This window comes from Cyanistes caeruleus, chromosome 7 (genome assembly GCF_971803275.1).
Source record: "Cyanistes caeruleus chromosome 7, bCyaCae1.hap1.1, whole genome shotgun sequence".
Lineage (NCBI taxonomy): Eukaryota > Metazoa > Chordata > Aves > Passeriformes > Paridae > Cyanistes > Cyanistes caeruleus.
Window position 1 is genome coordinate 10,471,548 of NC_141707.1, and position 24,983 is coordinate 10,496,530.

The 24,983-nt window shown below is 37.0% G+C and overlaps 1 protein-coding gene across 28 annotated transcripts in view; it reads left to right on the forward strand.

The window, feature by feature from the left end:
* The window catches only part of GULP1 (GULP PTB domain containing engulfment adaptor 1), a 167,916-nt gene that overhangs the window by 74,931 nt on the left and 68,002 nt on the right, over positions 1 to 24,983 (forward strand). For 23 of the 28 annotated variants that reach the window (XM_086898406.1, XM_086898405.1, XM_086898412.1 and 20 more), the window contains one exon: positions 15,143 to 15,231. In XM_086898406.1, the coding sequence (XP_086754532.1) occupies positions 15,204 to 15,231 (28 nt within the window). In that variant the 5' untranslated portion in view covers positions 15,143 to 15,203. Of the gene's footprint in view, positions 1 to 2,728; positions 2,873 to 15,142; positions 15,232 to 24,983 lie in introns of all 28 variants that reach the window. The other 5 variants (XM_086898417.1, XM_086898411.1, XM_086898396.1 and 2 more) reach the window with 1 other exon arrangement.

Sequence of the window (24,983 nt, forward strand, 5' to 3'; positions counted from 1 at the left end):
TATTCTTTGCTCATTAGAAATACACAGTGGCTTGTGCTTTCTGCATTTATAGAGCTGTACTTTTCTCTAGGAGTGAACAGATGAATCAAATTACCAGAGGCCACCTCCAATGGGTTTGTGAGACAGCTCTGTAGTGTGTGTTACTTTTTGTAGTAGAGATGTAGACAGACAAGTTACACAGCTGCCCTCTAGCTAACCCTCAATCTGGTTTTTAACTGCAAGTCTTGTCTGTATTTCTGAATGATATCCAAGCCAATCCACCTGTGGTCAGCAGCTCAGTGGCTTTGCTCTGCAGATACTATTTATCAGGTCTTTTTTATTTTTTTTTTTTTTGTCTGACACTGGTTAAATGATATGTGAAATTGAAAAATTCATTCTCAATTTCCAAATGCAATCTGTTGCAACTTGTTCTTTTCATTTTTAAATTACTTTATTTTTAAGATCTGTCTCCCCACAGTTAAGATTCCCAACAAGTATAGAAGAGGTGGTATTTTTTCCTGTCCTTCAGGAGAAAAAGATGAACTGCAGTCTTTTTTTTTGCTGCTCTTCAGAGAGAGAAATAATTACATTTCATATCTCTGTTTGGTATGAAAACACGTAATATTCTTGTAATTTGTCTTGCTGTAGGTACTGTCTTGTAATTAATCTTTTATTTATTCTCCCATTGTTTATGTATTTGGTTTGGTATTTATAAATCACTGCATGTAATTTACTCCCAAAACTGAGAAATTTACACATTTGTTTATTATGTCAATCCAGGTTCAAGGCTGTTTTATTCTTTTACAGGCAGGAGTATCCTAACTAAATTTAGAAAAGGTTACTATTAAGTTAAGCACTGAAGCAGTAAAGTGCCCTTGTTCTCCTTTGGGTTACTTCCTTTTTGTAGGAAGTTGCTGCCTCATGCTCAGCTTTAACATTATTGTACTGCAGGAGTGGCAGGACTGGAGCTCCTCAAAGCATAATCAAAGGCCAAGATCTATTAGGACTGATGTTTCCACTGTTCTGCAACCTTATTTTCTGATTTTTATTATCTTTTTTGGTATTTGGGATCCTTTCACCTGCTCCTGGAGTGCAAATACAAAGGCCAGCTAGCCTTGCACATGTTTGGGAGACAGTGTGATCTAACATGTGGGTGTTTTGAGAGTAACTCTACTTTGACATCTTGAAAACCTGATAAATGATTTAGAAGTGAATAAAAATTTACTTAATTGACTCTCTAAGCATATATACTCTTTAAAACATCTATATTTTGCATTTTTAAGTCATTATGGGACTTGAGATGAAGATGAAAAACCCTACCAAAGGAGAATTCTAAATAAATGTAATTTTAATATTTCTAAATTTAACCAAAAATCTACTTTGGCAGGAACATTAAAGTTTTGGTCTGTTAAAAAAAAAAAAATTAAGAAATTAAAGGGTATCAGACCTAAATACCCAAATAAGTCATGTTTCAATGATGCAGAATAACAAAAAATAAAGGCTTGCTGTGTTACTGATTTTTACACTAGGACATTTTTTTGGAAAAAATATTGAAGTGTCTCTCTGAAGTTTGTCACACCTATAATAAAAGCATTTTGGAAAAAAAAAAAAAAAGGTTTAAAAATTAGGAACATTAAGACTAATGGTATTTAATTTTAAACTTGTAGCTTCTGCTGGGAGGTTCATGGCTCTGTGGTGGCAAGTAGGGATTCTGTCACAGGCCCTCTTCCTCATCCTGCCTGCATCCCTTGTTCTTTGAGAAGGTTTTGTTTTCCTGGGTGAACTTAGTGCTTTTTGCAGACTTATTGCTCTGACAGTAACTCTCTAGCATGTCCATTATCACGTGTTTGCTCAGCCATACTGGACATGAATATGCAAGAGTCTTTAAAAAAGGATTTGTGCCAGAGCGCTCCTGTGGCTCTGGCAGCAGTGTCAGCAGCTCGGGGTGAGGTGACAGCCCAAAGGGTGGCTGTTCTGTTACAGAGATCTCTGAAGAGTTCTCTGCCACCTTTAAATAAATGGCATGGCTCGGTGCTTTTGCAATTTTCCCTCACTAAGGCGCTGTGTGTTTGAATTGTTATTCACACAACGTTCCAAGAGATCCCTGAACAAGTGTTCATCTAAAACTGCCAGTCTTAAAACTCCATTTATTCCTCCCCTCCACTGAGGAGATAAAAATTAAAACATGCCTCTGAATATTCTTCTGCACATCTTGATTGTTTTACTTTGTGGACATTCACTCAAAACACAGAGTGTGTTTCCAGGTGTTGGCTTCCCAGCACCTGCTTCTGCATTTTTATACATGCATGTATATATATATATATAAAAATATGGTCTCTCCAGTGTTTTATCCTTGAGTGCTAAATGGAGACAGAAATGTCTTCTCCTGAACATCATTCTCTGTGTCTCTGCCCTCCCATCTATAAAATGAAAGTGAGCTATGAAGGTGGCAAGCCTTTATTATGTGATTAAAGGTGTCAAATATTGTGATAATGGCAGCTCTATGGATATTTAAGAACTGATAGCTAATCCAGGTGATTTTCTAGTAAGTCAATTGCCATTCACCTTACAGAAATGATTTACTGCAGTTTAGAGAATTTCTGTTATTCAGATAAGCCATCTTAATTGCACAGATAATGGCTTATTGACAGGTACAAGATAAAACATAGAATTTTAACCTTGAGTCAAAGTGGTAATTTGTTACAAATTTAAAGGCAAGTCCATATTTTTTTATTTCTTTGCTTTGCAGAGTGGATCTCACTGCTTGTAAAAATGTCCCTGACTGATGACATGATAAGACTGACTTTTTATTTGCCGATATTACCAAACTCTTCTTATACACCTTGGACTGCACTCACGGTCATCCTTTGTGCTAACATTTCCATGCTGCTGGGTAGGTATCTTTTCAACAGCAGAAATGCAGCTTATTAACTCTTGCTGATAAAGATACACAGATCTCTGGTTAGCAGTCTATTGAATAAAGATAGTTCCCAAAATTAACTTTTTCAATAAGGGGAAGTAGCAATGTCTTCCAGCAACTTCCCATTTATCATCAAGGAAATTCTGTAGGATTTGGTTACTGACTTTTTGAGCTTTGAAAATGTACCAATTTGAAACTATCTCAATACAAATAATGATTTGTACAAAGGATGATTGTATAAGTAAAAAAACCAAAATGTTTTGACTTGGAGATGAAAAGTGCAGATCTTCTAATGCAATAAAATATCAATTTATGATTTTGATCAACATATTGTAAGGGAGTATTCACGAAACAGGCAGATCAATAGATGTAAATGTCACAAGTGAGGTTGTTCATGACCCTGAGCAAAGCACAGATTTGCTTTCATGTGAATGAATATTCAGTGCTGGAAACCTTGGACATAGTCCTGGAATTACAGCTATGTACAGAAAAGACCCCCCAAGCCCCCCTGTCTTGGTTTGAAAGACAAGTATCTGCTAAAGAAGGCAGGATCCTCCCTTGGAATGGAAAATATAGACACCCTCCCTTCCATATTATTATCATTTTGAAATTAAGGGACTCTCAGGCAAAGATGGGGATAGGAGGAACAGTTCTTTACTAGTATGTATAATAAAGCAAACAAATACCAATGACAGCATTAACAACACACAGAACCAAAGGTATAGTGGTGAATTGTTCCTCCTTTTATTTCAGGCATTTGGAAGAGAGTCTCTGGGTTTCAAATTTCTTAAATGAAAAGTAAGAGTATAATTTGTCCAGGACCTTGCATGAGTGAACTATCCCCTGTTCACAGAGCAACATGAGGGAATATGAGCTGCCCTCAGTATCAAACAGATTAATTTCATCTCGGATGGTAAGCCAGGATCATTTGAAAGATGGAAAACTTGCTTCTGTTAAGGAAGGCACAGCGTGTCACAGTGGTAAACAAAGTGAAGAAAAAGTAGCAGAGGTTTGGCATAGAGATGGGGAATTTCTGTCCACAAATACACTGTAGTACTTCATGGCTCCAGTACTCCCAGCTTCCAACATTGCTTCCTCTTCAGTTTATCAAGGCATGTATTTTCACATGTAATTTTCTCTTCTAGCTTAAATAATGCTTTATGCTTTCAGTTTGCAAGCAAACTGCTAATTAGTCGCTTTAGTTTTCATCTCTTCCCTCCCCATATTTCTTCTTCATGTTTTTTTCTTTATATGTAGAAATCTGTGTTGCAGTTCACATTGGTATTTACATTGAGGTTTCTTCAAGAAAGGTTTTTCTCAGGTGGTCTCGATGCTGCTGTTCTTTGGCTGCCTCTTTTTTTTTTTCTTTTATAAGCAGAGTCCAAGATGTAAGAATTCAGTAGCAGTCCTTTTTGTCCACCTGCAGGAGACAGTGGAGTGTGCACATCTATTTATCTGTCTGTGCAGTAAAGCACTTTTCAATGAAGAATAAACTGTACTTGAGTTTTCTTGCATACATTTTCTATTAAAACAGAATGGGTTTTAGACGGATGTGGAAAACTACAGCTAAAGATGCAATGTGTTTGAGTAGGATAACTATAACACTGGCTGGTAATGACTATTCCCTGTTAAAGAAATCTTCATATGTTTCTGCATTTCTCAGTAATTTGCTTTGTGCTCATTTTTTACTAAAAATAATTTGCAACTGAAGTAGAAGCAAGCTGTTTAGGATGGTAATTTCACACAAGCTTAGGTTTTTTCAGTAGTCCTAGCTATTTCTTTTTAAAAGAACTGTGAATTACATAAACACCAGTAGAAATGCACAGTTTGCTCTCTTGAATTGTCATTCTCTGACTGTATAGCAACATTACAGACTCTTGTAAAAACAGTATTGACACAATGTTCATGAAGGTGTGTTTGTATATGAATCCAAAACATCAAGTAATTTAATTTTCTTTGGTGACTCTCAGTAGTATTTGCATGTGATTGTCCAGGAACTAACTTAAGGAATCTGAACAGTTACTTATGATTCCTAAAATCAGCAGTGCTGCTCCTAAAATCAGTATATTGTTGGGGAAGGAGCAGGGCAGATGAGTGTTCGGTTTAGTGTAACTGTGGGATACAGGCTGTAGTTTCACACTGATCTTCCTGCTTTTGTTTTAACAGCTGATTCCTATGCCTGGCTTTTGGAAAAAGCATTTTCTCAAGTGCATGAGTGCACTTTGTGTTCTGTGGTTTGCCCCCTCGAACAGAGTGTTGATAACTGTAGGAGAAGATCCTCCTGCTGTGTGTTACAGGGGTATCAGGAGTCAGTGAGTGCTGGTGGAGCTGTGTCTGTTAATGCAGGAGAACAGCTGTCGGCACTGCAAGCTGTGCTTTCCAAGGACGTCAGGCAGCTCTGGGTGCTCAGGTGCCTCGTGCCCACTGGTAGGGACAGATGTTAAAGAAGTATGAACAGAGTTTAAGTTCAGTTAGCCTGCAGTCTTCACCTGCTCAAATAGATTTCAAAATCTCACTCAAAAGGGGTCATGTTTGATACACTGTGAATTCATATGCTGAGTACTTGAAACCTTGGTAGTGAAGCTTAAGTTTGTTCGAGGACTGAGATGCTGTGAAATTATAATAGTTTTGCTTCAGTGTTTGCAAATCTAGTCACTGTACTCAGAGCCATGGACCAGAATTGCTATCTCAGATCTGTAGACAAAAAAAAAGGGAAAAGAAATGCCTGGCACAGGCATTTAAGCTGTTCAGTATGAAACTCCGGCAAGGGTCCATTTATATTTTTTTAAATGTTGTACTTCCAAACTTTGAAGTTTGGTGTTTTGTGATTTTTTTTGTGTGTTGTTTTGTGTTGTTTTTTCCCATTTCTCCTTGTGCTCCCACTCCCCCCAAGAGGATAGCTTAAAAATTTCTTTCTTTGAAAACATGACAGGTGTTAGTGCCTACTTTTCATATCCCTCTTCTTTTACATTTAGTCATTAAGTTATGGAATATAACATAATGTTATGTTACTAGTTGACTAAATTACTTCCCAATACTTTGGAGGATGAGTCTCTATTTCCTTCTCTCCTCTGGTTCTGGAGGTTCAGCCCAGACTGGTGCCTGCCTGGGGACAGAGTTGCTGTGTGTAGTGGTTTAATATGCTTGTGAAGGGTGGGACGAGAGTCTTTTATTACCAAATACTGAAGTTGCCTCACTGAGGGTTTTAAACTATGTGAAGATGAAAAAACTGTGAACATGACTTGCAGCATGTTCCAACTAAGCTGGAACTGTCCCAGTCCACAGCAGCCAGTACCATTCTGTGTGTGATGTGATCAGTGTTTCAGCCTAAACCTGGTGATCTCTCATGTTTTTAATAACTTACATGTTCTCTTTAGTCCCAGCTGTAATAGAAGGTACAGCTAGCGCTTGTTAGCTTAGAAATTCTCTTATGTGTTAGTCTGTATTTCAGTACTTTCCAATAAATTACTCTAGGATGGATCACTTGCCAAAATCTTGAAATAAGATTAGTAGTGACTGTAATGGTGTGCAAATCCTGAATGTTTCTCCTGAATAGACACTATAATGAACTATTTGAATATACACTGAATTTGAAAGGCATAGATGAGGAAATTAATTTGTCATAAATATGATTTTTGTTCCCATGATTTTATGTCACTTTCCATATCTGTGCTTTTAACTTCATACCACAACCTTACCAAAATGGTTGGATTCTTCAAACTATTCAGATAAGCTAAAGGAATGTAACATGATAAAGCCTAAAACCCAATATAATCTTGTTTTCAAGATACTCCCTCTGAGATTCATTTAGTACAAGTGAGAAAGTGGATATTGCCAACTTTTCTCAATTTTGAAAATTGTTGAAATCACTTAATAAAGTCAATCTGATCTTTATAAATAAAACTTAATACTGTTCTTGAGGCTGGCCAGTTAAAGCAAGGAATCTGAATTCATTAATATTAATGAGAAATCTATTGATTTTAATATTAAGGGATTGTGTTCAGGATCACGGATTTTAAGTCTTTGTTAAGTGAATGACACTTTTGTATGTCATTGTTTCAGAAGTATGTAATATGTGAATAAATTGATTATGAGAAAATAAATTATTGGAAATTTTTATGATAGTGATTTTTTCCATCGTATAACCATTAGCATTGGAGCTAAATGCTGGTAGGAATTGGACTGTAAGAGACAAGAAAGCCAGCACATATAGCCTGCATAGCAGTCTGTATGCTTAGAGTTTATACAAGCTTCTGGTTCTCCTTTGAGAGACAGCTGTGGGACAAGGGACCCCAAATTAAAGTATAAACTTGTTTGGACTCTAAGTCCTGCATTTCCAAAACAGGATGACCTTTGCTAATTTTGTATCGATCTTTTACTTTAAAAAACATACCCCAATAAAAACAAAAGGCCAAAAGCTTTTATAATTTGAAGAAAAAACTCAAACTGATTTCAGAGACTTAGGAAACCATTTGGAATGTCATAGTTCAGATCCCTTGAGGAAAAGTTGATTACATTTTTCATTTTGCATTTATAATAAATTGGACTGGGCTTTGAGAGGGACTGTAGCAAAGAAGATACCTAGTGTGTGCTGTACAGGAGTAATGAAAATACAGGAGCATGTGTAGGGAGCATTCTTCTCTTGCAGCTTGTTCCCTAGTAGCTACCCAGAATTTTATTGGTTGCTTTTGTCTAAATAGATATCTGGGGTTTTCATTTCTTCGTAATCGTCTTTGGAACATCAGTAATCAGCCTTTGAACTTCAATTAAGGTTAATGCACATTGAGGGAAGCACATGAAGTGGTCTTCTGGGACCTGTTGAGCATATGTGCACAATGGTATGTCTGATGCACTTTTCAGGATTGGCCAGATTGGTAGAGGAGAAAAATTATGCCTTTTGTTAAAATCTCATGCCTCCATAACATATCTGCTAAATATGATGAGCTTTTACTCTTAAGTGGATCTAAACCTCTTTCTAAAATTGATGTGCTTTGTTTTGGAGATTTACCTTCAGAATACCTAATGAGTCTTTTGGTCTCTGCCTTTTCTGTCAACAGCACTTTTTACAATGTGATTATGAAAATGCAATGAATGCAGTAAATGTAACTGGAAAAAATTCAGAAGGTTAACAAAAATTTGCTGCTGTTTTGAGACCTGAAAGTTTCAAATACATTTCCTCCCCCTTAAAGAAAATGCAAGGGAGGATTTGAAAATCATCTGCCAGTAATTAAATAAATAGGTTCTCCAGATTGCTGTAGGGCAATCCAGTCTTCCAGAGGAGAAACAGTGATGCCAGCATAGAAGTAACCACACTCCATGTCAGAAAATACCTTTCTTTTGACTGTATCTATCTATTCAAGATGTGAAATTCTGAGAAATTGCTCCTCCTGTAAATGAAAAGCTCAGGTGTCCAGTTATCCCTACCACCAGAACTGGTTTATTGTTAAGAGCTGTTCTGTGTTTACCTGTCTGTGGTAAAGCCCAGCGATGAGCTCTGTTGCTGTTAAAAACAGAATACTCACAAAGCTCCCCAGGTGCTCCATCATCCATCTAAAGGTAGTGGGACAGGCAGAAATCTTGTTTTGATTTTATCTAGTTGATCAAATGGCTAATGGGATGTGAAATACAGAATACTCTTGTCTGCAGGATGTTTGCCATCTGTCTGTCCTTTGGAAGCAGATGAACGTGTCTGAGCTCTTTGGGAGAGAACATAAAACCTTTCTACTAGCTCTGAGCATCTGACATTTGTAAGTTCTTCTACAGTGGAGTAAGAATTAGGCTGACAAGACTGAAATCATTAATGTTTGACTCACTGGTGCTTGTGGACTGGAAAAAGAAAGCTCCTCTTCTATCTTGTGATTATTTTGTCATAATGAAGCAAATAATAGAACCAGTTTCTGCAGAAGAGGATGCTCTTGTGCTTGAAATGACTCCTTTTGTTTGGACAGTATAAACTTCAGTTTGTTCAATGAGTCATGTAACCCACTGATATGTATCAGCATAATTAAACATAATAAAAAATAATTGCTTATAAGTAAATATGCTGAGAAGTGCAATATTTTTTTTTAAACTACATTGTTCCTAATACTTTAAATGACATCTAGAGAAATATTTTTGTGGTACAAGTACATTTTCTGTTTGCCTCCAGTTTTTGAAGGTTGTTCCATTATCAACTTGTCTGAGGATTTATTTGTGCTCACAACAATTTTAAACACATTTTCTTCATAGTTCTATTTCAGTACTGCGGTTTATTCTTGTTATACTTATTGGTGTTGATATTTCTTCTTGCTGTAAAACAAAAGTTGGTGATAACCTTGCCCAAGGAATTGTTTTTGCTGTCAGCTGTCTGAGTGATATCCCCTTGTCACCTGTTTACCCATCTCTATTTTCATTTTTTTTCTATTGAAAGGGGCAGATTATTTTAGGAAATGGAAGAGTAAAAAATCACCTAGAAAAGTTTTGTGAAAACTGCTATGAAATGCATGAGTTTCATATAGATTTTCTGCTTCCTGGCCTCTCTTTGATATTGATATTTATAGCAAAACACTACTGTCTGCTTGTCCTTGGTTCCTGCGAATACTTTTTGGCAGATCTACTGTATGAGAATGCTTTACCTGTAGTCTGAAAGACTTGTTGCTGTGGGCTGGAAAGCACTTGTCACAACAGTACTAGGCTTATACTGCTCGAGAGAGGGAAAGAAAAATATAGGGCATGTGTGACTCTTGTACCTTCCTGGTGGTTTCAGGAGTTTGGGGGAGAGCAGGGTGATCTGTCAGACCACAGGAAGGTCTTTAGCCTTCAGATTGGGATGTTCGTGCCCATTCCATTCACAGAAGGAAAATCAGTGCATTGGAAGGTGAAGTCTTTTTTTAAGGCTGTGGCTTCCAGCTGTTTTGGTGTTTGCCAAGTTTATTTCTGTCTTCTCTTCACTGACACCAGGTGAGCTGCAGTGACACCTCTGGGCACTTCACTCACCTGGAGCCCTGGCTGCAGGCCCAAGGGTGTGCAGGTTTGGGCTCTGTCCCACTGGCAATACTGTCATCTCAGCAGCAGTGCCTGCTTTGGTGGGAAGATGGGAATTATAGATGGAAGACCAGCTGTTTATGTGTTTGCCCTGCCCCATCCTCTGTAAAGTTGAAAAACTGCAAGAAGTAATTTTGTATTTCTACAGATTCACCTTCAGGAGGAAAGTATGGCTCTGGCTAATGGTTGTTTTTGAAAATGTGGTGATGAATAAAACCATAAAAATAAGGTTTTCCAGTGACTGAATGTTTTCCTTTATTCTCCATTTGTGCTTCTGTGAATTGTAAAGCACAAGCATAGGCTAAGAACTTCAGTTGACAGAAAGATTTTCAATTTTGGTGAAGCCCATGGAGCTGTGTTAGTTTTGAGTTATTTTTCCTGCATGTTTTTGTAGTACTAAATTCTATTTAAATGCTCTTGTGGCTTACAGTCCTACAGACTGTTGTATTATGTTTATAAACATAAAGAGCATATGTGTTTTCATAACCATGATTGAAAGTGCTGCTTTCCTAGCATGACAGTGCATGTTTGGGTCAGCACCTGAATATGTTCATTGAGGTGTCATTTTTAAATGATTTTACTGTTTCAGAGGAAAAAGGGTTTTGGCAAGTTAGTACTGTAGTTACCTTCATACAAAAGGAAAGGAAAGTGCCTCCTAATATTAAGATGTTTACTTGGGTTTGTGTATTACCTAAGGCAGTCTTGTATTATAATTTTTTTCTCTATTATGCCCCATACTAAGGCAGTATTTTCATGGAGTTTTGATCTAAATCAGAAAAATATTTACAAAGCTGTTATTATATTCCAGTTTCTCATCTTTCCTTCAGAAATAACTTTATAAGCTTAAGTTTCATTTCAAGTCAATGAATCACACATTCCTGTCTGCTGCGGCCCTTTTGAAACAGGCTTTAAGACATTTTGTGCTTCATTTTTTAAGGAATGTTACCCAGTTTGCTTTAAAGGCTGGGATCTGAGATGGGGAAGAGACAAATCTTCATGTCTTCTGAAGCTAAATTTGCCTTTGTAGGGAAGCTGTATGTGTGTGCAAGGGAAGGGCCAGATTGGACTTGTATTTTTTATAATGGGGAGTGGATGGGTAGAAGTTGAACTTTTTAGGGAGGTTTTGTTGTAATTTTTTGTGGAATGAAAAAGAGGTATAAAATCAAAGATTCAGACTAGGTAGTTGTTATAGCCCGTGCCATTCAAAGGGACTGACTGGGAGGGAAACTCCAAATAAGTCCTCAGGAATATTTCTAAGAGGAAATAAGAGACAAAGGAGATGAGTTACATTCATGGCTCGTTTCTTTCCCTTCCTAAGTGTGTTCTCTTGGCTTGTCTGAGACAGCTCTAAATTTAGAAAACATATCAAACCCCAGCATTCTGCAGGAGCCTGCAGGCGTGTGAAGGCGCCTGTGTGGAAGTTCAGTGTTGTTTCAGCAGGCAGCGAGGGCTGCTTGTGCTGGCAGCTGGAAGTCTGCCACTCCACTTCAGTGTTCACTGCCTTTGCTGCATAAGGCAGGAGACAGTCACCAACATGAGTGTCAGTGTTAAAAAGGAATTACTCAGTAATCTCTGCCACCCTTGTGTTCCCCAGTCCAAATACCTGCCAACACCACGGTCGCCAAGGCCAACTTGTTTCGTTGCACCCCTTACAATTCTGCAGTTTCCTCCTTGCTGTGACAAGACCTCACCATGCAAACCAAGGGGTTAATGGCAGTGAAGAAAAAAGGAGATGGTGTTTGCTTTCTCTGTGACTGCTTAAAATTTGATATGACAGCTTAAACACTCACCTGCCCACAACATATGCCCATGGCAGTGTTCAGACTGTGGGTGTCACGTCTCCTGCTCAGGGTGTTCTCTGTCACTGAAAAATTTTAGTGCAATAAATTTATTTTATAAGCATTTTCTCTCTTTTTTTTCTTTTTGTTTCTTTTATCTCTGTCCTGAAGGAAATAACCTGATATTACCCAGATTTTTCCTATTTTGTACCTGTCAGAACTCCACATTTTTTCAGTTAACTGTTTTGTGAAATCCTGTGTAGGTTTTCTATTTCCCAGTAGGGTTTGGTTTCTGGACAAAGCTGAAAAAAACTCTTCTTCGGAGTAAGGTGGAGAAACATTTTTTACCTAGGTGTGTCTTCCTCAGTGATGAGTAATGGAATGGCTTGGTCTACATTCCTATTCCCTAATGCCTCTGATTGTTAACAACAGCTTTACCCTAGAAAGTCAAGTGGTTTTTAGGGAGGACTCTGCCCTTGTGCGCAGGGCTCCCTGCACCAGAAAGGGATTCTTTTACTTGCCTTCCTTTGGGCTCTTTACAAAGCTTTTAACAGACTGCTCTGTTCCAGTGGTTTTGTATAATGAGATTTGTCAGAAACTCAATTGTTTTTTGCCAAAAAACAACTGCCTACCTTCCATTACCAGAGAACAGCTTCCTTGCTCCTAAGAGTTTTATTATTTGTCATTGGAATATTATGAACAAAGATATTTCAGGATATGTCAAAACATAACTTTGCTTTTCTGATTGAAAAATTAGCAGTGCTGTGTACAAGTCTGATAACTACCCTTGTGCCCCAAGCCCCACTGAGGAGATTGAAATTTACCTTGTGCTGTTTGGCTTGGTCTTTTGTAAATAGCAAAATTTTATGTAGCATTTAATCATCTGCTTTTTGAGTGTCTGAGAGGTTGGTGATGTTCATATCAGAGTTTGAAGGAATTGTAAATGTGGTTGCATGTAGCTAATTCTGTTTCCCTGTGTAATAACATTTTCTGTGTGAAGTGGAAGTACACTGATTAAGTGTTTTGATATTGTTTGTTGCCTAAACCACATCTGTGTTTTGTTCTACTAATGTTTTGTTGGAATTGAAATTATGAATATAGTTTTGGAAATACTGCCCATTTTTAGCTAAGTAATCGATAAATTTTGGCTTTTATTATCATAGGTTACATCAGTGGTAATATATCCTTGCTCATGAGGAAGAAACATACACTTAGTTACACTGTGTTTTAAACAAGATACTTGAATGGTGACCTCTAGAAATGTGGCCAGCCAGCTGCCCTGTGATGTGCCTGCAGAGCTTCTATTTAGAAGATGCTCTATGCAGTAACCATCTCAAATATGTTCCTTAGCAGTCTCTTGGATGAGGACAGGAATACACAAAAGGCATTCTGAAAAGGACATGTTATGGTCCTATCATGGAGGAGAACTAAAGTGTTTGGCCTGGTGCTGTGTGCCAGAGATATCTTAGAGGGGAAAGGAAGTTTTATACTGAAAACTGTGATAATTCATGAGGATGAACATCCTGAAAAAAGTTGTACTACTGCTTATATATCCTAAGCATATCTAATAGGTTTCTATGTTAAACCTGTAAGTTAAACACACTTGCAGTTGTTTAAAAAGATGAAATTCTAATATTCCTCCTTATTACTTTATTTCAACTGAGTTGATTGTCCTCACACTGGTGAAAACCCCACAAGGTGCCTGCCCTGCCAGGAGAGCTGCTTGTGCATTCTCAGCTTTTGGGGACACTGATGAGTGTTGGAATTCCCCCATTAATGCCACTGCCCTTTCCAGGGATGCTGCTGAAACCATTCCTAGAACTTGAGAGTCCTCTTGGGTGTTTTTTGGCTTCCCTGCACGCTGTACATGCACAGCTTTCCGTGTGGTGCTGCTGATAGTGCGGGCAGGGGATGCTGTGAGGGTGGGTGAGGTTTCCCCAGCCTTGCTGGTTGAACTGCTGGGCACCAAATGCACTCTCTGGGCTTTGTATTGAAATCATGGCATGGACATACATGGATAACTGCTTTCTGAGCTTGTTGTGCTGTGCCCTCCCTCCTTAAATGCTCAGTAAAATCTGTAAAACAGTGATCTGGTACCTGTGCTTTCAGGAACAAATGATTGTTTTTATGTCCATGGTGCTGTGTAAGTTTATTTAAACCATTAAACAGAGATTGCTCCTTCATTCTCAAAGGACTGTGTGAAGTCCTTTGCATCAGTGATTAGTGGATAATAAAATTGAGGTTTTGTTGTTTTGTTGGGGTTTTTTTAGTGGTTTTTTTTTCCCTAGCTGTAATCTCCCATGTGTTCCAACCTGAAAAGTATCAAATATTTACATGGAAATTTGGATAATGCTTCAATCCAATTTGCTTTAATTGGCATTGAAGTTACTTGAAAAAGAAAGGTAAGCACCACAGGAAGCATTCATGAGATGCATAAAGTATCATAAATGAATTTCTCATCTTAAAGCTGACATTTGAATTACTGGCCTAAGTTTTGTTTTTATTCAAAGCAAAAATACTGTTTTAGTTGATTAAAAAAATCATCTGATAGCAAAGTGTTTTGATTTTCTTTTTTTACCATCCCTCTTTTTTTCTTTTCCTTTGACTGGACTGTGTGGAGAGCAGAGAAAGGGCACTGATGCAACTTTTGCTTGGAAGGTCTGAACAGAATGAAAAGTAGTAATGGGAATATCTTTACATGTGTTTATAAAGTAAAAGCTCTGTAGTGCAGAATGGGAGGGTGCTGAATAGCTTTGGGTGTAGTGGATTTTATTGGTTTTTTTAATGTTGGCAAATAATAAAATTAAAAAATAGTATTGTGAGTCAAAAATTAAATAAGAATTTAAGAGTGGATCCATGTTTTCAAGGGAAGAAAATACAGAAATTACTGTATGATCTGAAGAAAATGGAGTAAGGATGTGGTAGCACTGATAGAAAGCAATTTTATCTGTATTGAGACCCTGAGTGAAGAAGAGTCTCTATATTGTGATTTTTACTTTCTTTCCCCAGTGTCAAGCTCATGTGAAGATGAAAGCCTAGCTTGAAATAATCTGACAGCCTAAATGACACAAACCAAGGCAGCGCAAATGTGAACTGAGTGTTTTTATGGAGTCTTGTAGTCAGCATTCATTTTTAAGCTTGCTTTCCAACCTATTTGTGTGTGGTATTTGTCTTCATGTATATTAATGCCACCTGCTCTGTGCCTCTGAACTCTTCAGGAGAGGAAAGGAAACCTTAAAATGTCTTTTGGTATGAAGCACCAATGGGTGTTTTGAACATAGGTCTTCTCAATGCTGAATTTTTTTCCTCAGCAAAGCACATCCCTGTTTTCTCAGAATTATTTCAGAATTCTTAAGGTCATTTGCAGTGTCCTCAATATGAAGATAATTAGAACTTCAACTATAATAATGGAATTTTCTGTTTTATTATATGTGTTCTGCAGGTTAAAGTGGGGAGGAAAAAAACAAACCCAGAACCATCATTGACTGGGTAGGTTTTTCAAGATGAATCGTGCTTTTAGCAGGAAGAAAGGTAAGCAATTTAGCTTCTATTTCTTTGTCTCCATATATGTCCTGTAAAAATTCTTTAGCATATTAAGAAATTTACAAGGAAAAACTTAATTATTGCACTGAATTATCTTGATAAAAATGAGCAGCCTTCTAGGAGATGTACAGAGCAAAGAATTCTTGATTGGTAGTTACAAAGCTTTCTGCATTCTAAGGCTGAAGTTGAATTTCATATATTATTTGTTGCAGGATGTGTGTACACACACACACACATATAAATACATAAACATAAAATACACATTCTGTTTTCTTTTTTTTGCCTGCACACACCAAAGGAGGTGCTGGAGGGTTTTAGATCTTAAAAGAGTCAGTGGCTTTTCTTTATATATATTCATTGGGGTCTTATTCTTGGAGAAGCTGTTTTTTAAACTGTGTTTAATATACTTGAAATATCTCATGCAGCAGGGTATTTTTAGCTGAAGCTATTCTGGATTTGTAGCAATCTGAAATGGTGTGCTTTCCAAAACAATATCAAAGCTCTAAATATTCAGAGTTATATATGTTGCTCCTGTGGCTTGCTTAGTCTCTTTTCATGGACTGTTTAAACATAAGTCTTCAGAAGGAGCATTAGGGATGAAGCTTCTTTTCCTGACAGCTTTGTTGCTGTTTCCCCCATTTGTTTGTAAGGTAGAAAATCTCAAAATAGATCTCATTTCTTTATTTTCCATGTTTTCTACTAAAGGTCCTTAAGTGTGGCTCGTGCGGTTATTGCATGAATAAGTAGGCGTAACCTCAGTGGGACTGAGGTTAATGAGGTTAATATTTGGTTTTTATAACAAAAAATTGTGCTTTGGTATTAATATCAAACCTGGAAATAAAAGGAATCTGCGTGCTTAGGCCAAGATGAAATGACAGCTTCACTGCATCTTTGTGTGTCCAGTGAATTTGTTGGTTAAAGCCAGATGAATCAAGGTAAGAGAAGCAGTTCAGAATATCAGCACATGATCACAAAAGGAATCACACTTACAAAGGCTGCAAAATAGGATGAAACAGCAGGAGGACATAAGCTTAAACCCATAGCATGTGCTCTTCTTAAGGACTGCTGTATTTCCTCTTGTAGATAATTGTAACATTGCTGTCAACAGATCTGCACCTTCCAGATGCTTGATAGTGTTGCCAGGCTTCTTCCAGATCATTTGAGAAACAATTTCATTATTCTTTAATTGGGGATTGATTTATCACAACTGAGAAAGAAACTTGGGGATTGTAGATTGTTTTGTCTAGGAGACCATGTAATTATTCTCCTTTTTTTTTTTTCCTAATGACTCCTGATAATGTTTGAAGCTCAACCTGCCTGCCATGTTTCAGAAACAGACCAGTTGTGTTTTATTGCATATTTTCTTAGAGTTTTCACTTGGACTCGGAGTGCTAAAATACTCTGTCAATATTTCATATTGCCCTTGGCAGTTTCTGCATCTTGCCTTTATCATCACATTGTGAAGTTGTATCCTCAGTTTCCTGGCATCATTTGAGGGGGTCTCAATTAACTTCTCTCTGTTTTCATTCCTTCATAAAAAATTCTTACTAATTTCTTACTGAGTCATTACCTAAATTATTGTAATTCCATTGTATTCAAAGACAGTTGCTTTGTTGTTCAGTTAATTTTACCTCAACAAGAAAAATGTATCATATAAAATCTGTCAGGCACAATGAAATGCAATTCCTGTGGATTCCTAATAATTATTCAGAACCTGAGGAGACAGAGGAATTCAATGCTGTTATCCATTTATTTTACTCACAGTAACACTCATGACATTTCCATTCTGTGAAAAAAACCCAGTTTCAGTTAAGCAATTGTCAAGATTAAGTGAAAATTACATATTTTTAATGCAAATTGAAGTTCAGAAGAACTCAGCTCTATTGGTGTTCATGCATAACTGCATTTAAAATGGCTTCAGTTGTTGAATTTCCTTTATACTATTTCATTTTTTCCCCCCACAGGTCTCATACATACAGTCATTTCCGGTTCTTGATGGGTTATTTGTGGGTTTATTTTCTCCATAAGAGTATAGATAGTTTGAAGCATTACCTGTGTGACTTCTGTGGCTTCCCAAGCAGTTCTTCCTAAACCCAAACCAGTTTCCAGCTGGCTGTGCTGGTAGGATTTCTGTGAATTACAAGTTTGCACCATCTGTTACCTTGAAGCTACAAAAACAATAGCCTTAAATCCATAGGATTGAGGGGAATTTAAATAAGTGTAGGTGATACTGTGATAATAGCCAGAGATTATATCTGAATTGGGCAGATTTCCAGAATAAACATTCCCTAATGTTCATTGTGATGATCAGCCTCTCTGAGTCCTTTAACAGGATGCATATAGAGCAGGTGGTTGCTCGTGCCATAGCTCCCCTCTTTTTGAACTGGGCAAACTGAGCACTAGAATGGCTGAGTCTGCTCTTTGTGCTGATCAGCTCTGTTCTCATGCCATCACCTGATTCAAGCAACAAAATTTTTCTTCTAAATGTTCATGAAATCATTTAATTTGCAGACATTGGTACACAAAGCAAGAAAAGAAGCACTAAAAGCAAGCTTTCTTTACTTTCCCCCCACCTTTTTCTTCTGTTGGAGGCTGGATAACAACCTGTGCTTTTGCAAAAGAATTGCCATGAAATGTGAGTTGCTAAGACAGAAAGTGAGCACTTTTAAAAATTAAACCTGATTCTTTACAGGCAAAAGTTTCCCACAGTTAAGATGTGTGGCATGAGTGTTTAGGGAGGCAATCTGTTATGGGAACATCAGCTTTGTCATAAATCAGAGCAGTGCTCTTGAGAGCACACATCTCCACTTTAAACATTACCAGTACTTCATTTTAAGGCACAATTTTTTACTACAGGTATCAGATCTGCAGCCAATACTCAGTGTAAGTCTATTTTTGAGGGTCATGGTTTAGACATGAAATAGCCACTTCAGCTGACAAGTTATGCTGAGTGCTCTGGCCTTAAAAAGGTGGTACAGCCATTGCCTGTCTGACTGCCCAAGATTTAGTACAAACCAGAACTGGTGAGATTGCTTGTATTTCAGTTGGAATTATTTGTACTTGTCTGATAGTCATTTTGGTTGAAGGCTTAATTGATATGCTTAAATTTCAAATTGAAAAAAATTGAGCTGTTCATCTTTCATCCTAACAGTAACAATGAAAAATACAAGAAAATGTGAATTTTGAAAAAATTCCGTTTATTTCAGAAAGTACTTAAACTGGTAAAGATAAATAAATGGAATATTTCAGCAGTCCAGGTTGTGGTATCTGCTCTCATCTGTTACTCGTGAGCTTGTATAACAGGGAAACAAACTGTAGGCACTAATGTTGACTAAAAGGATCATTTTGGGCTTAAAGCTGATATCAGCACTTGGTGTGTTGTGTGTTTAAATATGAAAAAAAAAAAGCCATTCAAAGCAACACAGTGTCTCTCTTGACTTCAGTAGTTTGGTTGGACTAACAAATAGCTGTGTTACAGAGAAAATTCTCATTTGCAGAAACACTATATGACTCTGCAAACTGTAGAAAAGCAAGCATTCTGTTTTCCATTTGTTGATCAATGACTGCAGTAAATTACAGTAAAAAGATATTTATATTTTCTTTAAAGATCTCTTTCCTTCTCCCACAAAACCAAATTGATGAACAATATGTATGTTCTTGCTGTTTTGTTGTTATGACAAAACCTGGGAAAATGTTTTCATATCTATCACACTATTGGAAGCTTGTTTTTGTATGTAATCCAGTTTTGGGGAAGGGGTTTTAAAGAGTCTTCTTTACTCTTAACTTTCAATTTTTCCTTTAAAAAATTCCTTTAAAGTCACACATGGTAGCATGCTCACTTTGAAATGCTGTGGTACAAAAATTCTGTAGTGCAGATGGAAGTCTGTTCAATTTGAAATACGTTTGCATCTTGATAAATTCAGTCCCTCTTTTAAGTAGCTTAGGGATATTAATGTAATTCTCCTGTAAGAGATCTCTCTAAATGCTATATTGTTATGTAAATTTTCCTCATTCTTAGTATGTTTGTATCTAAACTAAATTACTTACTTGTTCTTAGACTTTATTTTGTCATGGTATTTATTCACTTAAACAAAATAGAAAATATTAACCATGGGGGCTTTGTTTTGTTCATTTTTTTTTAGTGAATGGATTTGCCTCGTATAAATGAATTTGGCACATTTTACTGCATCCTTCTATTAAAAGATGTTAGTGTAAGAACTTGTGCATATAAATAGGCAAAAATAACTAGTATTTTCTGGCTTTTGCCTCAGAAATGTGAGACTGAGACATACTTAAATAAGGAATGACTGTAATTCAAACCCTCTGTGAGCAAAAGATTGAAGCTGTTTGAGTGACAAAATAGTGCTAAAAAATGTAGATATATATGTCTATTGAATTACAGCAGCTGAAATGGGTGAGGCTGGGCAAGTTGTAGCAGTTGAATTATTTTTTTTCTTTATTGTGCCCCAATGGTTCTCCTTCATCCCATAAAGAATGTCAGCCTTAGTTTTCTTATGACATGAAGTTCAATGTATGTGGAAATCTAAATTTTCTGAGGTTTTTTCCATATGATAGCAGTTAATAAGGTGGATAATTGCTGCCAGTTACCAGCTCCTTAGATGTAGATGGTCTTTAGAATGCTAAATAGAATATATTGAAGTAATGAGCTGTTTTAAATCATAAGTTTCAGCAATAACATTTCTGTGTAATGGCTTTTTATGAGTCTTATTTATGAAAGTCTAGACAGGTGCATTTAATGGGCAGGGGCTGACATATAAAAAATTGCAATCAAAAGCTTTAGGATGCTCTTTCATGTGAATGGACTGGCTGTAATATGATCTTTATTTTTATTATAAACACATGCTGCATTTTAGAGATGAAAAATATTTTGTTCTATATTTTATTTCTTAATGAAAAGACAGTAGGTGAAGGCCCAAAAGAGTGATGGGGATAAGTGTAATCCTAAAGTAAATACTTTCCTTCTGTCAGAGTCTATTTCACATCAGTGATTTTAAACAAATGGCCTATTGTGTGCTGGATTTCCACATTAAGAGTATGGTAAAAAACATAAAGAGGATATACTCACATAGTTTTAAAGGAATATAAGCAGCCACAGGCTCCCCCACTGTGGTCTTCAGATATTCTTGTGGTTGCACTTTGTTATTTCATGAAAGCATTCACCTTACAGGGGAGAAAGAAAAAAAAACCCAAAATCCAACAACCCAACATACCAAACCTAGGTCTAAATTTCCACTTCTGCCCTACTACAGCAAAAAAACCTGCTGCTTGATGTTTGTAGGATTTTCTTGAACAAAATTTTTTTCAGGGTGGGAGGAAAAGAGTGTGCTTTTTTTGTTATAACAAATATTTCTGTATTCAGCTTGTCTTGACACAAAAAATAATTTAATCCTTTTATAACACCTCCATAAAGAAGACATGTATTCCAATTACTGTTCCTTGCTTTCTAAATGTTAGGTCATGGGGAAAACAAATATTCAGTGACCAAGTCCCTTTTTTATATTGATTTCTGGCTCTGTTTTTTGGTATTGTTTGTATTATGATTCTCCTTAGGCTGTGGGAGCACCCATTGAAGTACACCAGCAAGGAGACCTGCAGATTTTCCACCTTCATTTGGCAAACACCCAGTAGTCTTCCCTCGGTGGGACAGGAACATGCTTAGTCTGACACTTTGTGTGTGTTTGTAGACACTTGTATGCAAATAGACACATATTTATGGTATTATATCATGTTCTGAAAGCAGAAGGGACAGCTCTAATTGTTTAGGGAAAAGAAAGGTTACAGTATGTCTTCAGAGGAGGCGTATACGGATGAGGATGTGCTTTGGAAACCTTCTCTGATGGATGCTTGGCTCTGTGCAGTTAAGCCTGATTTTTCTTTTCTTTCTGGTCCCACAAGAATAGGAGGATAATTTCCTGTTGCTTATTTTATCTGCCTTATCTTCAGAAAGGTATTGCAGAACTGATCTTATCTCTTGCCTGCTGTAAGGAATATTCTAGGCAGGTTAACAGTGATATTTACAATAATAACTATTTGTTACTTCTCCAAAGCCTCAGGAGCTCCTTTCCAGAAGGCATGTGTGCTGTTGAACCACAGGCACAAATACTAAATTTGCAATGGGAACAGCATGGAAGGAGGCTGAAGCTTTTTGGTTTCTACCCTATTAAAATTTACACAGCCACAGCCTAAATGCTTGACTTACACAGGTAGACTCTGACATAACGGTATAAGTATCTAGTTAAAGGCAAAATATCTTTTCCTGTGTGAAATAAATTAAATAAAACAACCAGACCTTGATAGGAACCACAATGGCTACTTGATTTTATAAGAATTTGTTCTATAAAACTGTTGGAGAATTGCAGAGAGCAATAGATCCAAAATAGATCACTCAGGAAAATATTGTTTTCTGAAAACAAATCCTTCTGGCACATAAAAGGATGTATCTTAGGTACATAAGCAAGAGGAAGCTATAGATGTGCATATTTTAGTTGCTCTCATTGGTTGCTCAAACTACTTTCTTCTTCTTCCAGTCTGATTTTTAAAGGAAGCTCTATATCTTATTATTTCAGTGTTCTGGAATCAGAAAATTAAAATTCTATTTTAATTGTATATTAAGATTGTAATTTATGCTTCTTTTTCTTTGTTTTGACCTATTTACATAATGTTCTTTAACAGCAAGAAATTCTTCAAAAGCTTGCTTTTCAAACATTTTTCGCAAGTTTAATTGATACTCCTCCAAATTTATTTATAGTAATATTGGAATTGTTCACTGAACTCTTTTTTTACAACATGACTACAAAAGTGAAATATGGAGTTGCTATGCCAGTGATCTCTTCTTTGACTTTCAAATAGAAGCTTTTATCAAGGACAGTGAAGCTCTTGTTGTAAGTAGAAGACGTATGAGTTATGGGTTAAATAGTTCAGATTTCTTTTTCTTGGTTTTTTCCCCTTTGGTTTAGGAATATGAACTTTTAAAAAGTTCTTAACATCAACAAATCAAAAATGCAAAAGCCCAGATTTGCTAATCACTGGTCTGTTGCACTAACACTTTCATCCTATTTTCCTTTTTTGTCAAAACTCACATATTAGAATCCATATCTCAAAAAAATAGTATAAAATGTGTAGGCTATGCAGCAGATGTTATTGTTGAAGGAAATGCAAATATTAGGCTTATTTTCATTTTGTAACTGTGCCAACCCAGCATTCCGTGACACCATTTTGCAATTATAGCAATCAGCTGTTTAAAACCATTTACAAGGTCCTAAATATTAGGGGAGAAGGACACAGGCAAAGCATTCTGCCAAGCTCACTCTGTTCTAGGGAGATATGGCTCTTTTCTTGGCAAAGACTAAATATGCATTCAAAGCATATCTTATGTTTGGGGGGGAAAAAAAAAAGAAAATATAGCAAAAGTAACTGGTTTTGAGCTATGTGTAAGATAGGAATTTTTCTCTATATGTTTCTAGGGAAGGCTCTGACTCATAATTTCATTTTCTTAGTCATAGTAACCTGTTAATAACTTCAATAAATTACTGTCAGACACCCAGACTTTACTCAGTCATTGCTCTAGAAGGTGACTGGAACAAATGCTGCAGCTGAACAATGCAATAATATGGCTAGGTTTTTTGTTAGTAATATTTCAATATTACATTCTAATAAAAAATCTACTGCCAAGCATTTAGTCTCAGGCCTCAGTTTATCTATTCATGTGTTACCTGCAGTGGTCAAGGAGACAGTTTCTACCTTGCTGTCTGACCAGCATAAGGGATGCTTTGTGAGCACCTGCCTGTTTCTACTGCAGTCAGAATAAAGGAAATTATTTAACAAGGTGACAGTTCTTTTATGTCCTGTTGTGAAGGTTTTCTTTCTTTACAGAAAAATAGGTAATCTAGGAATAATGAGTACTTATGTACATACACTGAAGCAAGTAAGCTGTTCCTGAAGCAGTAATACCTAGATGTATTACGGATCTCTTAGATGATATCTTCTTCAGGAGACTCTTATTAGGCTGCTTGTCACAGAAAATATTTTTTTCATACGAAGTTTTGTAAAACAAGAAGAAAAGACAGTTCCAGGATTTCTTCTGTTAGCAATAAAAGCACCCACCTATGTGAAACGATATTGATCTAATAAAGAATAAAGGCTTTAGTTTCTACCTTTTAGAAATTACTGTATTTTCTCTGTAGCACTAGAAAAGAAAAAGTTAAAATCAAAGTCTTTCTCTGCTCATCATATTAAATGAATGGCCACTAGCTCTAGTATGCTTTGATAAACACTTTAGAAACATTAGTTAATTAATGTTACTTAATGTTAATGAATTAATAATGACAGTGGGGTTTAGGGAGGCAGTTAACTAAAGCTGCACTGTGAATAAGCCATTCCTCAATCTCTTTGGGTAGTAATACACAGGGAAATTAATCTCAAAGGGAGAACAATTTCTTGGCACTGTTAGCTCTTTCCTTTTCGATAGATAAATGGTCAGCTGTGCTGTTATCTAACCCAATGTCATCTTCCCCTGAGTGCAGCACAGTTGTTCAGGGTCCTTGATGAAGTCCCAGAGTCGATTGCCTTCACTGTGTGATTTGTCAGCACACATTTGTCCCTCTGGCCCGGCTCTGCCATGGCTCACACGTGGGACCCAGCTGGGAGCAGGTGCTGGGAAATGCTCATTGGAAATCCACCTCCCCTTTTTAATGGCAAGGGGCTGGCTTGGTTCAGGCGGGTTAGAAAGGAGAGAAGGTGCAATTCTGAGCAGCATTAATCCTCTGCCCATGGAAGCCCAGCTCCCATCTCCACCTTTGCAAATCAGACCCTTGGGTCTCCCAGTGGTAACTTGATGCAATTTTCTCTTAACAGACTGGTGTGTGCTGGCAGGGAACAAAACCAGAGTCACTCTCAACCAAGTCACATTCCTTTAAAAACTGCATAGGCTGCTGTGCTGCTGCTCCAGGGGCTCTCTGTGCCTGTGCCACACACTGGGCACACCGTTCACATGCTGAGGTGGTGTGGAGAGGCTCCACACAGGATTGCCAATCTGGTTAATCAGGGCTGTGGTTTACCCTGTGCCCTTGAAATCACAGTTGTGCCCCTTTTTGTACCTCTTCTTCCACACAGTGCCAGTGAGTGCGGCAAAACCACCACATACTCAGGCTTCTTTGAATTTCTCATACCTCAGTTAAGCATAGGTTTTATTGGGTTCTGTATGGCTCAAAATCCAAATTCCTGAAACCTCATAATTCTCAAAAAACAACTGAGCATTTTTTTTAACTTTTATATAAACTCTAAGACAATCTAGACTGTAATAATTATCTAAAATAACTGTGGTTTTCACCCAGTGTGTGACAGCGTGAGTCCTTTCATTTTCTATTACTGTTAACATTAGATGCATGTGGTTGTCAAGTTTGGTTTTATCTGGGCTTTTGGTCCTTTCTTTAGAACCTACGGTTTTATTTAGCTGGGAATTGTCTAGAATTCTTGTCGCTGTGTAACTAATAAAATAATACAAACTGTGATTTTCATTGTAGGGCTTCATATTTTTCTTGTTGCTTCAGAATGAATAATTAAGCTTTAAGCTGTGAAAAATCTTTAAAAATTAAATTAGGTGAGGGATCATGCAAACCACAATATTTGACAACTACTTCTTTTATAGGTTTCCTTTTCTCATGTTTTTGTGGTTTATTGCATGAAAAATGTCTGAAATTGGGTCTTTCTCAACTGCTGTG